The sequence below is a fragment of the Diospyros lotus genome, chromosome 2 (genome assembly GCF_014633365.1).
Source record: "Diospyros lotus cultivar Yz01 chromosome 2, ASM1463336v1, whole genome shotgun sequence".
In the NCBI taxonomy this organism is placed as follows: domain Eukaryota; kingdom Viridiplantae; phylum Streptophyta; class Magnoliopsida; order Ericales; family Ebenaceae; genus Diospyros; species Diospyros lotus.
Genome location: NC_068339.1, coordinates 14,305,701 through 14,323,171, shown reverse-complemented (window position 1 = coordinate 14,323,171; position 17,471 = coordinate 14,305,701). Strand labels below are relative to the sequence as shown.

General features: G+C 37.2%; 2 protein-coding genes across 2 annotated transcripts; one reads left to right on the top strand and one right to left on the bottom strand.

Moving 5' to 3' along the window:
* The first annotated feature begins 5,202 nt into the window (after nucleotides 1-5,202).
* LOC127795564 (WAT1-related protein At4g30420-like) lies at nucleotides 5,203-12,182 on the top strand. Its single transcript, XM_052327331.1, has 7 exons — nucleotides 5,203-5,436; nucleotides 5,558-5,620; nucleotides 5,736-5,852; nucleotides 6,011-6,224; nucleotides 11,271-11,429; nucleotides 11,511-11,662; nucleotides 11,888-12,182. Exons 1-7 carry the CDS (start codon nucleotides 5,249-5,251, stop codon nucleotides 12,084-12,086), a joined length of 1,092 nt encoding a protein of 363 aa, XP_052183291.1. The 5' UTR covers nucleotides 5,203-5,248; the 3' UTR covers nucleotides 12,087-12,182.
* A 2,441-nt stretch (nucleotides 12,183-14,623) lies between these two features.
* LOC127793710 (tetraspanin-8-like) lies at nucleotides 14,624-16,658 on the bottom strand. The gene is made up of 2 exons (XM_052324397.1): nucleotides 16,064-16,658; nucleotides 14,624-15,210 (listed from the first exon to the last, which is right to left on the bottom strand). Exons 1-2 carry the CDS (start codon nucleotides 16,571-16,573, stop codon nucleotides 14,905-14,907), a joined length of 816 nt encoding a protein of 271 aa, XP_052180357.1. The 5' UTR covers nucleotides 16,574-16,658; the 3' UTR covers nucleotides 14,624-14,904.
* Nucleotides 16,659-17,471: the final 813 nt, after the last annotated feature.

The window sequence follows — 17,471 nt, the reverse complement described above, 5'->3', positions numbered from 1 at the left end:
CTAAATGTGTATATGTCCACAATCCCATCTGGGACTCTAATACAAGATCTTTACATATTAGGAGACCTGAGAGACCAGAGTGACTTTAGACTGAGAGTGACCTCAAACCAAGAGGTCTATCTAACCTCAAACCGAGAGATCCAAGTGACCTCTCTTGGAAACCTCCTTCGATATCTCTGAAGGACCCTTTTAAGAAACCTTCATAAGTCACTCGGTCACAAGAAAACTCATGTTCAGGAAATTCTTGTGAGTCACCTAGACTTGGAATCCTCTTTCTCAGCATGAGAGACCTTTCCAAGAAACTACAAATTTCGAGAAATTAGATCTTCAAATATTATTCACATGAGACCTTAAAAAACGAGTCGAACATACTTTTAATGTACTTGCCTACAAATTTAAAAGGGCATCTGATATGCTTACTGAAAAATGTAACTTTTTCAATATAATCCTCTCTATAAATAGGAGAATTCTTCTCCAATTAAGCTACGCTCAAAACTTTATTCTGACTATAGTTCTATTTTCTTTGCATTATACTCTCAAACAAAGACAGTAATTTAAACACCGAAAGATCCACGAGAGAGGTGACCTAGTCCCTAACCAATTTTTTTCCTTACAGGTAAACTATGATCAAGACATGCTTCCATTACAAATAAATTTATTATTATATCTAAAAAATAATAATTATATTTAGTTTTAATTGATAATTCGTAGCCTTGTACGCTCAAATACTTAATATACTTTTAGATTAATTTTAATAATTATTAATAATAATAAAATAAAGATATAAACACATTAACCATTTTGATGTATAAGGACCACGTACCAATTCAAAATAAAGCTACAAATTTGTGTCTCTCAAATTGAAGTCCTACAATGAGCAAAGTGACCGTAGGTAGTAGGAAACTTATGCCATGTTTTTTTTTTTTTTCCCGTAAATCTATGCCATGCATTATTGATGTCCTTTTTGTCATTGTGTTTGTGTTTTACATCATGATTCCGCTGCCTTAAATCTCATGATGGTCCCATGAGTGGCCAATATAAGCAGACATATGTTTGTGTGGAATGAGTTGTCCAGCTATGATTATGGCCCAGCAAATAAGGGCATGACATGTTGTAAACGTCAGTGATGAGGGAAATGCCCTCAATGAAGATTTCCTAGATTCCTCGATCTCAATCATCATTTTGAAGATCATGGAGGTGGGGACTATCACGAACCCTCTCAAAAAATTATTATCATATCCATACCATCAAAATCATGGCTCCACAAAGAACGAAATCCGGATCCCGAAGATTTGAAAAGGAAATTCTTATCTTACAAGAGAATAAAAAGAGACAACCAAGACGAGTAAGAGGCGCTTCTATTTTTCCCTTAAGTTTTCAACTACAGACCTTAGCTTTGATAACCCGATGAACTGACTTGAATGTCGGAGTGATCACAGGGGAGCAAGTCCCCGACTCCATTTTGCAGGTACTAGGTCCGAGACAAAAGAGGGTGATTGACTCTACATCATCATTTGGCCCCCACCGTGGGGCCGAGGCATCTTCTTTTTGTCTCCCTAGTACAATTTTCTTGACATTCAAGTTCCCTCAATCTTGATGGCAATAAGGAGACACCAATCTCGAGCTGTTTGCAGTAACCCTGCCCCAGAACCAAGCCAAAACAATCCTCCGCGGAGTCAGTAGGGGAGAGAGCGTAGCCCGAATAATCCTTCTCCTCTTTTAGATTGTATTGCACTTTTGAAAAATCAGGTTCAGCGTCTAACAGAATTGCTCACCGGCTTCCTGGATTAAACGCACCAACAGCAAGCCCACTACTCTCAAATGGGGGGAAGGCAGGAACCCTCTCTAGAAGACAGATCTTACCAGCGTGAGGCGGAGCCTCAAGGACAGAGACAAGAAGATGGGTCTGGTAAAGCCGAAGAATCCTCTAGTACGTCGTACGCACAGCCGCAAGAAATGAGGCTATGGCAGTTGGAGAAAGAGATTGCGTCATTAAAATCGAAGCAAGGAGAGTCTTATGGCATGGCTGCAAACTGGCCTCTTAGTCCGAGGGTATCCTAACCGAAACGATCCACTGGTGATAACAGCCGAACTTGGAAAGTAGGAGCTTTGGCGGATCCTATTAAATCCATGCAGTTCTTCGGAGATCTTGTACAGGCAAGCCTTCTTGGGCATGGGATACCAGATGGAACAGTTGAGGCTGACCCGTGTTCCCTTGGTAGGATTTGATGGAGAAGCAATGTATTCTGATAGAGTCATTCAGTTTCCGTTAGTCTTGGGAAAGGGCTCCCGAACCTCTTGAGTCATGCTGGATATCTTGGTGGCAGACGTGCATGCGGCTTATAACATGATTCTGGAAAGATCAAACCTTAACGCTCTTCAAACTATTCCTAGCACATATCACATGATAGTGACGTTCCCCACAGCTAATGGGGTAAGAGAAGTGCGAGGATATTTGCATTCGCCCCGGGAATGTTATATGGTGTCTATAGGCGTGGCGCATGGTGCCGAGACCCTGCAAAGGAAGATAGAGGAGAAATTAATACGGGGAGAGGCTTCTAGTCATAAACAAGACTTGGATGGAGGAAAAGCAGGAGGACTTCCGCCAGCCATTAGTTTCTTATTGGAAGGGTTAACGATCCGAAGATAGCAGAGCCAGTGGATAAGCTCGATGAGGTACCTCTGAAGGAAGACCATCCTAATCGGTGTATAAAGATAATTAAGTGCTAAGTGAAAGACCCCCTAAGGGGTCAAATCTTAGCCCTCCTGCGGCAGTATGTGAATGTTTTCGCATAGACAACTCAAGACATGCCAGGGGTTGACCCGAAGGTCATGATGCACTGGTTGGGAATATGTCCAAGTTTCCATCCTATCAAGCAGAAGAAGTGAAGTTTTGCCTCGAAAAGAGTCAAAGCGATTGAGGCAGAAGTGGAGAAGCTAATGGAGGCGCAATACGTTTGGGAGGTTGATTATCCTTATTGGTTAGCAAATGTGGTGTTGGTGCCCAAGGAAGAAGCCAAGTAGAGGTTCTGCATCAACTTCACTGATCTTAACAAGCCTTGCCCAAAAGATAATGACCCCATTCCTTGGATAAATGCCTTAATTGATGGAACGGCTGGGTGTTTACTGGTGAGTTTTCTATACTCCTTTCAGGTATATCACCAGATTTCGTTGCACTCCGAAGATCAGGAAAAGATGGTGTTCATCACTAATAAAGCAACATATTGTTACACAGTAATGCCGTTTGGGTTGAAGAATACTAAGCCCACCTACCAGTGTCTGGTAAATAAGCTTTTTTAGCATCACCTGGGCTGAAATATGGATGCTTATGTAGACGACATGTTGGTGAAAATCCTCATTGCCGAACATCATCCAGCTGACTTAGAATAATGTTTCCAAACTCTTCGTAAGTTTCATGTAAATTTTAATCCTATCAAATGTGCTTTTAGAGTTTCTGCAGGAAAGTTTCTGGGTTATATAGTTCATCATCGGGGGATTGAGGTGAACCTAGTGAAGGTTAAAGCCATTCTGGACATGTCAGCCCCAAGGAACATCAAAGAAGTATAGAGCTTAACAGGAAGAATGACGACCTTAGGGAGATTCTTCTCTCAATCAACGAATAAGGGTCTTCCTTTCTACAAAGCCTTGTCGAAGGCAAAGAATTTTGTCCGGAACGATGAGTGTCAAGAAGCTTTCAGCAAACTGAAGGCACATCTGGCTTCGCCTCTGGTCTCACCAAACCTCAGCAAGGGGAACCGATATATCTTTATTTGGCGGTGCTCGATGAGGCCGTAAGTTTGATGCTGGTCCGAGATAGAAGAGGATGATCAGCTCTGCATCATCAGTCAGAAAATAGATTACCCATGGTTTCTCATGAACTGTAATATCAAATATGGTTAATGAAGTATTGAAGTTGTACTTGAATTGCACTGTCCTGCCATGGCTAATGAACTTGCGCTTGGACTGCTGCAATGGGAAGCTAGAAGGTGTCGACCGGTCATCGTCTTCTCCGGCAATGTCTCTAAAGGTGGGAAGCCAAAAAATATCATTGCCGACCAGTGGTGGAGCCACGTTATGGCCAGCTGGGGCCTTGGCCCCAACTGACTTTTCTATTTTTTTAATTTTTTATATATATTATTATAGATAATTATAATTTGGCCAGAGTTAAAATTATAATTTAGCCCGAACGAAAAATCTTTCTTGGTTCTGCCACTGTTGGCGACTGATCATCTTCTTCGACAACGTCTCCAAAGATAGGAGCCCAGAACCATATTAGCCTTCATTAACTATGACATTGCAGTCCAAGTACAAGTTGTTGGAGAAGAGAATTGATCGTCGATGGCACCTTTTGTCTTCCTACCTTTAAAAATGTTATGAGAAAAGATGATGATATATATACAGAATAGATGTAAAATCTAATATTTCAAATTACAAATGATATTATTGAAAGACTTTATTCAAGTACTATCTAAAAGCTTTCTTTTTCTAGTGGGTGGTAGCCATTGATGTGGTTGGAACATTTTGCTTTTGAGTGCTATTAGTCGTCTTGCTCTAACATTTAGGGTCTAATGGTCCTTCACCATTTCCCTAAGGAGTGAGTGAATGGGCTTTTAATGAGAAAATTGAAAATTTTAAATCTTATCATTTAGGTGAAGAAATAAGTGAATATGCTTTTATTGCTATCACTAAAGTTTAGAAAAGAATCTTGTCAGTTTACACTAATTTGGCCCACCAAACCTAACATAATGTGTGAAGGCAAAAAAGTTGTCTACTTAATCTTATATATTCTCTTGCATTTATTTGTACTAATATTAAGCAATCACACAACTTGGTATTACCTTTAGGTAAAACTTTTTTATTTTTTCTACAATACCCTTTCATGTATTATAATTTTTGTTAAAAAAAATTTGATAACAAAATTTAAACTTATGACGTATAATCATACGTAACTTAATTACAAATATTATGCTTACCATTATATTAAATCTTATTTTATTTAAAAATTTTCAAATTATACTATAACTATATATCAAATATATATATATATATATCTCAAAAATCTTCATTTAAAGTCTTTTATTTTTTGACATGCACCTAGGTAACGCTGGTCACTCCTCTAGCATGTGTGCATACATAGAGACACAAAGTATATAACTTTATTCCTTCCATGGCAGGTCAGTGGTTATATATAGGAACAGACTGGTTGAAGAGTATCCCGTAGAGGAGAAGGAAGAGCGCAAATTAAGCAATGGGTGGATTATTCAAAGAATGCAAGCCAGAAATGGCCATGCTTGCACTGCAATTCTGTTATGCAGGGCTTAATCTATCAAACAGAGCTGTTCTCTTGCAAGGCTTCAGCCCCAGAGTGTTTGTTGTCTACAGGCAAGCAGTTGCCACTTTGGCAATGGCTCCTATTGCTTACTGGACCAGGCGGGTGCCCCATCATCATCATCATCTTCTTCTTCTATCTCTCTCTCTCTCTATTAATCTCATTAATTTGTATTGTATCTCTTTCTCTAAAAGGTTAATTTGGATGCAGGAGGAGGAGGGAAACAAGTACTGGAACAAGTAGTTTGGGATGGAGGAGCTTTTGGCTGATGTTCTGGTCTTCTCTTCTTGGGTAATCAAATCGATTCCATTTCGAATTTTACACTTAAGTTTATATAATATATTAGAGATTTCCGACGTACGGTTTATATATGTTTATTAATTTATAAATTCTTATTTCTTTACAGAGTAACAATCAACCAAAACATCTTCTTGGAGGGTTTATTTCTAGCCTCCTCGTCTCTGGCTAGTACAATGGCAAATCTAATCCCGGCCATAACTTTTGTAATGGCAACTTCCATTGGGTAACCACTGTTTATAGTTATATCAATATCATTCACAACATAGATTAACGAGACTCAAATTCAAGATCTCGGACCATCCTATCTTTACTCAAGGAATGTAATATGTATATGATTTGGTGTTGAGATCGGAACTTTGATATATAATCCATCATTATCAGAATGGAGAAACTAAACGTAAGAAGCGTGAGAGGTGTAGCCAAGATCATAGGGACTGTCTTGTGCGTTGGGGGAGCCATTTCAATGGCGCTGTTCAGAGGCCCAAGCCTGCTGAATTCCAAATCTCTTGTTGGGTCGGGAGGCCAGAACTGGTTGATTGGTTCTCTGTTCGTCTTGGGAAGCAGTTGTTGCTGGTCTCTTTGGCTAATTTTGCAGGTATTCACTTCATTCTCTCAAGGTTTTGTTAGGATCGAATTGCACGCACCATGCACGTAAATCAAAAGAAAAACACACCAACAGAGATTGGTACCTGTGGGTTTATAAGTAAGTTGAAAAGACTATTTTGCCCCTTTCTCTCTTATCTCAATGACCATTTTACCCCTTCCTATCCTCTCTCTCCCCCTTCCTCTCCTCTCTCTCTCCCTCCTCTCCTCCCCCTTCAACATCGCCTGTCGTTAGTCGCTACCTCGCACTTGCTGCCCACCGTAGCCTACCTCGCCCTCGTCGCTCGCTATCTACCGATGCCCATCATTGCCTCGCCTAGCCGACGGCCTCTCGCCTAGCCGACGGCCTCTCGCCTGGCCGACCGTCACAGTGAAAGACGAGGCGACCAGGCAAGGATGCAGTAGGCGGTGGCGGTCAGTCAGGCGAGAGGCGAGGCGACAGTTAGCTAGGCGAGTATGAGGCAGTAGCGGCAATGGCAAGGTAGTAGCGGGCAGCAAGGCAAAGGTAGCAATGAGAAGAAGGCTACGAGAGGCAATACTGAAAGGGAAACGGGAGAGAGAGAGAGAAGAGAATAGAATAGAATATCGCGAATTTATCATGATAAGTTCTCAATTTATCGCGAGATTTTCATTCTGTAAACCCACCTATAAAAGTTCTTCTGTACAAATAACATTATCCAAAGATAACTGCCACCCATTTCAAGTGTGGGTGTTGATCAAGGAGACTATCAAACGGATCACAATAATAATCACACAAGAAAAGATTATGAAATGAAGAATTTGAGTAAGAAGAATAGAACACATAAGGCAAAGATTTATCTTGTTTCAAAACATCAGAGCAATTGATGAACTTACGTCCAGACTGAAAGGAGGGCAAAATTCACTATCGTGAATGAATTAGGACAATGGCTCTGCAGAGGCTTTTTCTCTCAGATTTCAAAGTGTTATCTAATCTAGACTTTTCTCTTTGGATCTAGCTTAATTAGCTTACGCCTGAGTGAATACCAGACAACTATTTATAGCTCATAGTGGTGGTTTACAAGAACTCAAGTAGTTACAAGATTATGTTATAACAAACTTTCTAACTCACTACTTGAGGCTCCACACACTTATACAGCAAGCTACATGCATGACATGACTTATACAATCAGATAATCCACTATAGTTATTGTACATGACTTGGATTGATTTAATGCAAACTAATAATAACAATTCTCCACCATTTGTATAAGTCAAGTCTAATCGATAATAGTAATATGCCCCCCTCGATATCCTCCTTACACATATGATCAGCCACATGGGACTACCTGAATTAGACCCAAGCAATGCTTCAATTTGGCTATAGGAATTGCTTTAGTGAACATATATGCTACATTATTCTCCCTTACAATCTTTATCAGCTTTACCTTTTTCTTGTCAAGAACCTCCTTAATATAATGATGCCTTATATCAATGTGTTTGGTTCTTTCACAATGAGCTTGGTTCTTTACTAAATGTATGGAAATTTGATTGTCACACATCAATGTTGCTTCTATAAAGGTTCCAAGCAGTTCACTTGTCAATCTTTTCAATCATAGTGCTTCTTTTATAGCCTTTGAGACAGTAATATATTGAGCTTCTATGGTTGAAAGTGCCACCACATGTTGCAAACTTGTCTTCAAGCTCACTGTTGAGTTCCATAACTTAAATACAAAGCCAGTAGTTGACCTTCTTTTATCAAGATCTACTACATAATCAGCATCTGTGTGTCTAAGAATGCTTTCCACTTCTTCAGTATCAGCTCCGCCATAAGACAAGGCCATAACAATAGTTCCTTTAAGGTATCTAAATACCCATTTTATTGCATTCCAATGTGTCTTTCCCAGGTTTGCCATAAATCTACTAGTAACACATAGCATATGCTATATCAGGTCTGTTGTATCATATTTTTTGATATATGAAAAGATGTATTTGATAAAAAATCAATCTTAGAATGAAAAATCTTTTTGAGAATATTATATTTCGAAATAAGTGTTTCATATTTCGAAACATACTTGAATAATGTTTGGCGCGAATGTTCAAATGTTTGAAAAATCCAAAATTTATATGCTTCATGTTTCGAAACTTAGTTTTCATGTTTCGAAACATCATTTTGCCATGTTTCTATACATGCTTCGAAATGTCTTTTGTTAAGATTTCAAGGCTTGATAAATTTATATGTTATATTTCGAAACCTATTTGAAATCTAAGCATATGTTTTGAAACATATATAGTATGTTTCGAAACCTCTGTCATTTCTCTCAGCAAAGCATTTAAAAAAATGTGTTGCATATGTTTTGATATATGTTTTTGAAGTATGTTTTGAAACCTTCATAGCATATTTCGAAACATCTGACTCTGTCAACAAAATATTTGAAAAACTGACATGCTTTTGTCTTTTATTCAAAAGCTATTTAAAAGTTATCTTTTGACTCAATCTCCATACCCTGATGTTTCAAAATTCAATATTTTGAAAGTGGAGAACAAAACAAAATCATTTTGTTTTAAAGCATTGTCTCCCACTCATTCTGTCTCTAAGTACATAACCAGCTATAAAGGCTTGATGTTTCGAAACATGAGATGTATGTTTCGAAACTTATGAGGTATGTTTCGAAACCTACTTTATCATCTTGTCTCTAACTGTTATAATTAACCAAAACTCTATTTATTTGATATATATATATATATATATCAGTTCTTTGAAGACAAGTAGCACCACTTACAAGCATACAATCGATAACACACTTATAAGAGATATACACAAGCACAAGTGTACCAAAATCTTTGTGACAACCTTTCAAAGAAGGTCAATTCAATCAATCCTTGGTGTGCATTGTAGTGTGATAAGGAGAAGCAAACCAAATCCGACATCTCATTCTTCTAAGCTCTCCTCACCTCATACCAATAGGTTTGTAATTAAACCATTTGGTAAGGTTTTTATTACATTAAAAATGTTGAGTTGTAAAAAATAAGTTTTATTTATCTTGTTGTAAGGTTTGAATTGAGCCTAAAATTCATTGTGTAAGGTTTTAGGGTGAACCGTGGTAAAACCCTTAGTGTGGTTGATTATTAGTGAAAGTGATTGTGTTTGAAAATCCTTCAAGTGGGTAAACTTGAAGGTAGTGGAGTAGGCGGGTGCCGAACCACTATAAATCTTGTGTGCACTTACTTTACTATTTTACTTACCTGTTATCATTGTTCTCATGCTTTCAAAAGAAACGTTTTTAAAAGTTAAAAGTTTCAAAATAAGCAAAATAAAGAGGAAATTTTCGAAACATACTCTCTTAGGTTTCGAAACATACTTAACAGAAATGTTAATTTCAAAACATACTCTCTTAAATTTCGAAACATACTTAATAGAAATATTTATTTCGAAACAAACTCCTTGATATTTGGAAACATAGTGTCCTGTAAATAATAAGTCTTTAATCTACCAAAAAAATTTCCTTAATCCCAATTCACCCCCCTCTTGGAATATATTTGCCATCATTTAGAACTAACAAGGTCTTGTGAAAACCATGTTGTAAGTAAGACTACCCACAACACTAGAGAAAGGTATATCCCTTATTTCCTCTATGCTTTCTTCATCTATAAGAGATTGCTCAGACAGCTTAAATTGTTGTGCAAATGGTACATTTACTACTTTGCCTTTATCATATTGAATTTTCTAATTAATTTCTCAAGATATGTTCTCGGTGACAATGTAAGTCTTTTCTGTTGTTTGTTTCTACTAATTTCTATACCCAAGATCTTCTTTGCTTCTCTCAACTCTTTCATTTCAAATGCAAACTTTAATTTTAACTTTAATTCCTGAATTTTTTTATTTGACTGACTTGCTATTAGCATATCATCAACATATAGAAGTAGGTATACTGAAATCCTGTTAGCATGTCATCAACACAACAATCATAAGAGTTGTTAGCATATCCTTGTTACAGCATAAACATGTCGAATTTCTTGTACCACTATTTGGGAGCTTGCTTCAATCCATAAAATGACTTTTTCAAGAAGCACACTTGCTCCACCTTTCCTCCTTATTGAAATCATTTTGGTTGCTCCATTATAAACCTTTCTTCTTTTCTATAGTATAATCTACAAACACTTTGACCTCCTCTCCGAAAGCTTCCTTCAATCGAAGATTCACAAGCAAGGCAAGCATCTTAATTTTCCACAATGCAAAATCATTTTGTCCATCAAATTTCTCAATGTCATATCTAGTGGTGGATGATGATGATGCCATTTTTATAGATCATAACTCTGGTGATGTTCCTTGATGGTGATTCTTATTGATTTCTTAGCTACATAGCCTATAACTCTGATACCAAATTATTGATCAAGGAGACTCTTGAATGGATCACAACAATAATCACTCGAAAAAAGATTATGAAATGAAGAATTTGAGAAGAAGAATAGAAGAGAGAAAGCAAAAATTTATCCTAATTCAAAACATCAAAGTGACTGATGAATCTATGTCCAGACTAAAAGGGGGGTAAAATTCACTATCTTGAATGAATCAGTATAATGGCTCCGCAAAGGCTTTTTCTCTAAGATTTCAAAGTACTATCTAATCTAGACTTTTCTCTCTAGATCTCGCTTAATTAGCATGCGCCTAAATGAATACTATAGTTCATAATGATTGTTTACAAGAACTCAGGCAATTAGAAGATTCTGTTATAACAAACTTTCTAAATAACTACTTCTCTCCACACACATGTACAACAAGCTACACGCATTACACGACTTATACGATTAGATAATCAACTATAGCCAAAGCTATTGTACATGACTTAGACTGACTTAATGCAAACTAATAACAACAGTGGGCAACTAGTTGTATAGTGGGATTGTGAAGAACTGAAGATTAGGAAGGTTAATTTTTTATGTGCGAAACCTATATTGACCGAGTAGATACTTTTGTATATGATGTGCGTACAATCCGATCGTAAGAGTTTTCTTCTTCCGATTAATATAACTGTGATTATTAAAACATAATAATAATAATAATAATAATAATAAACAGGTGCCAGTGTCAGCGAGCTGTCCAGACAGCCTATCATTATCAGCTTGGACGAGCTTCATGGGGACGCTGCAATCAGCAGCAGTAGCCATCTTCCTAGAGAGAGATCCAAATGCTTGGAATTTGCATTCTTATCTTCAACTTGTCGGCTGCTTATATTCGGTGAGTTCACTTAATCACACAATTACATGTACACACAGTTGAAGGTGATTAATAAATCTGGAATTCTTCATTAACAAACAGGGAATCGTAGGATCTGGAGTTTCCTTTTTCATCCAGGCATGGTGCATCTCACGGCGAGGCCCGCTCTTCTCGGCAATGTTCCACCCTCTCTCCACGGTTATAGTTTATGCTTCTGCCGCTTTCTTTTTACATGAGAAGATCTACATTGGCAGGTATCATCACCTTCTCTCAACTCTACCGCTCTTCTCTGTATTTTCCCTTTTCAGTCTCTGTCCTACCCTCCCCAGCGCGCGCACAAATCACGCCCCCTAGATAAGGATATAGAAATGTGTAAGTGTGAGCTCATCTCCAGTGAGGACCGCTGTCACCTTATCCCCTTATCACCAACCCACTCTTGGGATTCTCTCAAATTACTGTAGTTATGGATGGTGTCGCAGCTTGATAGGTGCAGCTGGTGTGATTGGAGGGTTGTATATTGTGCTATGGGGTAAAGCCAAAGACCTAACCGCAGATGAAGATCAGCTTCAAGAACCAGTTTTGCAAATTAGGGTTGATGGTGAGAGCATGATCATCAGCTCCAAGATTATGGATTTTGAGAAACCCCTTCTGTCTGAGGAATCTGTGACTGTGAGGTAATTAAATATTTATTTTACAATCCATCTGATCCAGAACAAATGTGTCCTTGGATATGAAAATTAAGTGTTGAATGTTAAACTTCCATTTTAATGTGTATCCATGCTGTTTGCGAGTCACGTGGAGGTCTCTGCTTTTTATTTTTCTTCAGGGTCACTTCATACATTCCGGATATTCTCCTCTTTCATACTTTCCAACAGAGTTGTAGTTATCATTACTTTATATTTGAATATCTCTGAGTTTGAAATTTGCCAAAACATTGTACACCACTGCTATCTTCATACCCCAAAATGGAATATTATATCTCAAATGCGTTTACTAAACGCAACATGTAGGTATTAGAATTAGAGATGTCCTAACACATAAACATCATCGCACATCAACAACAAATAAACAAAGGCAGCCATGAGACATCGTTGGGGCAAATCGCATAAATAATCAACGAATTTTACACTAAAATATAAAAAGATTATTGATTTTAATTTATAATTAAAAAGTCACTAAATTTTAATTTATTATACAATTTCATAACTATCGTTAATTATTATTAAAAGAGACTAACGGAATGTTGATATAACTAATAACGTGGACGACTAAATAGCACAAATAATAATCGAACTTTGCACTAAATTATAAAAATATCAGTATTTTGTTAGTCTTTTTTAATGGTAATTGATGATAATTATAGAATTGTATACTAAATTGAAATTCACTAACATTTTAGCTACAAATTGAAGTTTACGAATCTTTTTGTACTTTAATGTAAGATTCAATTATCATTTATACTACTTAATCGAGATATTTGACTACCTTGGTTCATAAAAAAAAGGATAAATTATATGAAATCTCCCTACAGAGTCATGTGCAACTTACCTTGTGCTTTTAATTGCATCAAAAAAACTCCTGACATTTTTAAAATGTTGCAATCAGTCATAAGCTGTTGTTATTTTACATAATTTTGTGTAATTTACTGGTTAATTAATGCAAAATTTTGTATTTTTTTGATATATTAAAATTATGTATGTAAAATTATGTATTTTGTATATAGATTATTGTATAAAATTATGTAAAATAATAATAGATTGTGGCTGATTGCAATATTTTAAAAGTATAAGAAGATTTTTTTATGCAATCGAAAACATGGAGATAAATTTCACATGACCTTAAATGTATAAAAATTTCATATAATTTATCCTAAAAAAAATTATGAACTAAATTATCTATCATCTCACTCCAAATAAATAATGAATGAAGGGACATGTCCATCACCCCCTAAGATAGAAGAGAGATACCCTGTTAAAAGTTTTTAGTACTATTGTGTATGTTACTCAAGGTATAAAAAGATAAAAGAATAAAATATATTATCTTTTTTTAAGGCACCTAATTCGAAGGATCATCCTTTACTTTTTGAAGAATCACACTTGTTGATTCTTGATGTTCAAAACTTATAAGAACAATTAACCCTGTCTTTAAAGAACCATCTTTATATATTCAAAATGCCCGAATTATGTCACGCTATGACTGTGTTACTCTTTGCATCTAAACCTATTCTCACTTTTTATTTAAAAAAAAAAAAAAAAAAAACAGCTTTGCATCCCATGGGAAAGTTATTCTCTCTTTTTCTTGCCAACACTCAACCAGTCCTTTGAAAATTGAAACCCAAACCCACTCTATGTTGTGTGATGCACGTTAGCTCACACTCTTATCGCACCATCGTACAATTTCTCATATTCTTACAAATTTTATGTAATTAAATACTATTAAAATGATGTAACAGTAATAATTTTATGATGATACTTTATTTTAGTGAGTTTTACTTCTTTTTTTCTTTTTGATATACGGAAATATATTTTAGTGCATGAAGCTGAGGAATATTAAAGAAGAGTTGTTTTCGTCCGTAGTCTTATTTTTATTTTGTAAGAAAATTATTTTTATATAAAATTTAAACTCTTGATTTTATTGTAAAAAAAGAGAGAGAAAAAAAAGGAACTTATTGTCACAGTCAGAATTGCCCTCTACTCGTTCCTGTGTGAGGAAAGGGTTTAAGTCTAATTGATTACCCATTGTTCCAGCTAATTTAAGAGGAAATAGGGGCTGTTACATTTACTACTGAAACATAATGGAGATGTTAGTAGTCCTTCCGATGGAACCTAAGAGAAATGAGGGAAGGTTAGTGAGAAATTGGCCCGTCGAACCCATCCAGATAGACACCACAAAAGGAGCATCAGTCATTCAGAGGTTTGGTCAGTATTGAAAAGCTAGTGCCCAAAGTTAAGATCAACCATTTGAGAACCATACAAATTCAGTTAACAATCTCACCCACTGTTCCAACAACCTATTGTCCACAGTAACTTGTATTTTTTTCTAATTATATGTCAATATCATGTCATTCTTTCAATCCACATCCAAGTAAGCATAGCATTCTTGAGTATCATTCATACAAAGAGCCGTAGCATTCTTGAGCATCATTCATTGAAAGAGCCATTTTCAATTGAAAGAATGACGTGAGAGAAAGAGAGAGAGAGTAGTTGTTGCTGCAATTGATATGAATGGAACAGAGAGTCCAAGCATATATGAACTTGGAGAGAAAATCTCATAATTAGATGTGACCCAAATAACACTAATAAGTCATACAAAAACTAATGCAACAAAAGGCTCCTTAGAAGATATATCACATAGCTGACATGTAATCTGAATAAATCGAGGCATAGGCAGCTATACAAGACAGGAAAATAGAATACAATCAGCAGAAACTAATACAGAGTTGAAACATACTAATTGGAAGCTCTAAAATCCTTCAAACAGCAGCAGAAGAAAAGGCTCAAGGGCCCCTCTTCCACAGATAATTGTCCTCCCGGTTGTTCCTGAAGGCACAGCACCCGATTGAATACACGATGACAAGGAAGACGAGGAAGATGACGTTGATCACAGCCACCTTCTTCCAGTCGTGCTTGATGTTGTCCAGCAGCCCGGCCTTGCACGCCTGGCAGTCGAAGCACAGAATGCTCGGGTCGTTATTCCATAGCTTGCAATCTGCATTGGTGTATGAAGAGGCCCCTGAGACGGTCCAGTTTGTCGGACTGAGATAGCTGAAATTGCAGTCATTTGACGGCTTGCAGCAACCGGACTGTGAACAAATTAGAAGAGAGAATTATAAAGACGTGACATTAGAAAACCGATAGCAGAAAAATGGATTAAATATTCGGAATTTCAGAATTTCTGTGGGAAGTACAAGAAACTAACGAGCCCAAATTTCATATCAACCCAAGTGGAACTTGAACAAAGCTGTAAGAGAAAATAAAAAGGCACAAATATGTATCTCAGATTGAAGAACGTGTTTAGAAGGTATCTCTTTCGTATCCCCTCCCTTTATTCAGATAATAAATTTGTGTTCTTTCTACGCCCTAAATATGCCAAGGAAAGCCGTGCTTATGTGATATAAGGCAAGACTTCACAACTTGTACACTTATAGAACTCTAAATTAATTTAAAGGTACTTTCAGACAACATTCAACAAAAGCTGGAGCCTGAAGCTCAGTATGACTCAGACACACTGAACCTACAAAATTTCATGGAAATTCACAGTATTCTACCCCCAAAATTGAAACAACCTTCTTATCATGATCCCAAAACTATGATGAAACAACAACAACAGGCTTAATCTCAATAGATGGGTTCAGTCAAGACTATGATGAAAGAGTTCCTAAATTTTGAAAGAACAAAGAATCTCAATTTTCCTCAGAAAAAATTAAAAAAAAAAAAAACAAAAATAACGGATAGCCCTTTGCCCAAGCAGCCATAGTTCAAAGAATGGTCTGAAACTAAAATCCAGATTACATGCATAGAAAATGACAGGAACAACCCAGTAGCTAAATCAAAAAAGAAAAAAAAAAAAGGAACAACCCAGGAAATCCAATTGCAGAAATTCAAAGAAGACAGAAACAATAAGGAAATATAATATATATATATATATATATAAACCTGAACAGATGACAAGTGCTTTTTGTAGAATTGATCAACGGTGGTGGTAGAGCCATCATCGATCAAGCTCTTGCAAACCTTGCTGTCCTGCAAGCAGCTCTTGATCTTGCGCCAGTTCTTGGTGCTGTTCACCCTCTTCTGCAGCCAGTCGGAATAGTGGCCGAGGCGGTACTCCTTGTAACCCTTGCCGGAGATGGCATCGCCGGCGCCCTTGTTGGTGACGACGAAGGCGAAGACTGTAAAGCAGAAAAGCAGGAGGATGAGTAGGAACATGACGAGTAGGTAGAGCCAGAGGAGCAAGGAGACGCGGCAGCACGCGCCGAGGAGACCGGCGAGAGAGACCGCCATCAGGAAGGCCCCGAGCACGATCAACGGCGCGTCCAGAAACTTCTCGCACTCGGTGGGGCCCGACTGCCTGCTCAGCCATATTCCGGCCCATAGGATGGGGACGGAGAGGAGGAACGTCACAAAGTTGAGGATTCCGATCAGGTTGTTACTCAGCCGGAACATTTTCCTGAAAGAGAGAGAGAGAGAGAGAGAGAGAGAGGAACACGAAAACAAGGCTCTTGAGTCTTGACTATGGGTTGCGTTTGGTACACCATAAAAATAAAAAATAAAAAATGGGACACTTTTCACTGAACTCAGTTGATGGTAAAATAAAAAAATTAAAATATATCATAATAAATACACGTGTATGATTCCTGATATATGTATGTATGATTCCTGTTCTTCTTGGCTGAATTTGAACTCAGTTGGCAATATAACTACACGTGTCGGTGAGCTCTGATTGTTGTGACAGACCACTGATATATGTATGATTCCTGTTCTTCTTGGTTTTCAATTTTGTTTGGATTTATTTAGATTTTAGTTTTTTATTTTTCATTATTGGAAATCAGTTTCCTACTGATGATGATGATGATGATGATGTCATTAACTTTGAGCCTATTTTATTCTGAAATAAAGATTCTTCTGAACTCTTTACTTTTATAGATACGGATACTTTTTTCTCTTCCTTTTTGTTCTGTAAATATTTATTTATAAATTGTAAAATGATGAGCAATGGCGAGTGCTGTTGCGGGTCACACAAAAGCCTGCCTCTTAACGGTACTTGTGCCATTCTAACGGTTATGCAGTGATCCTTTTGTCCGCCGTCGGAAATGGGCCCACGGAATACGTGTTTTTGAATTTGAATTGAGATTAAGGTTTGTTTGTTTGGTGGGTTTCTCCGAGGGCCAGATTCAATCCACCATCCGGTTATCGCCTGCAATCTTTGAAGCTCAACTTCTTTCAACAACTGGTTACCATCGAGAGTGCCTTCACTTCCAAGAATCCTTGCACTTTGAAGCGTAGCTTGGAGAAAACGTTGATTCCACTGGTTGACATGTTTAAGAAATTAATTTCTTGTCTT

Coding starts and splice junctions, on each gene's coding strand:
- LOC127795564 (XM_052327331.1), top strand. CDS start 5,249: ATGGGTGGATTATTCAAAGAATGCAAGCCAGAAATGGCCATGCTTGCA. Junction 5,621..5,735: donor TTCTGGTCTTCTCTTCTTGG/GTAATCAAATCG, acceptor ATTTCTTTACAG/AGTAACAATCAACCAAAACA. Junction 5,853..6,010: donor GTAATGGCAACTTCCATTGG/GTAACCACTGTT, acceptor CATCATTATCAG/AATGGAGAAACTAAACGTAA.
- LOC127793710 (XM_052324397.1), bottom strand. CDS start 16,573: ATGTTCCGGCTGAGTAACAACCTGATCGGAATCCTCAACTTTGTGACG. Junction 15,211..16,063: donor AGCACTTGTCATCTGTTCAG/GTTTATATATAT, acceptor ATTTGTTCACAG/TCCGGTTGCTGCAAGCCGTC.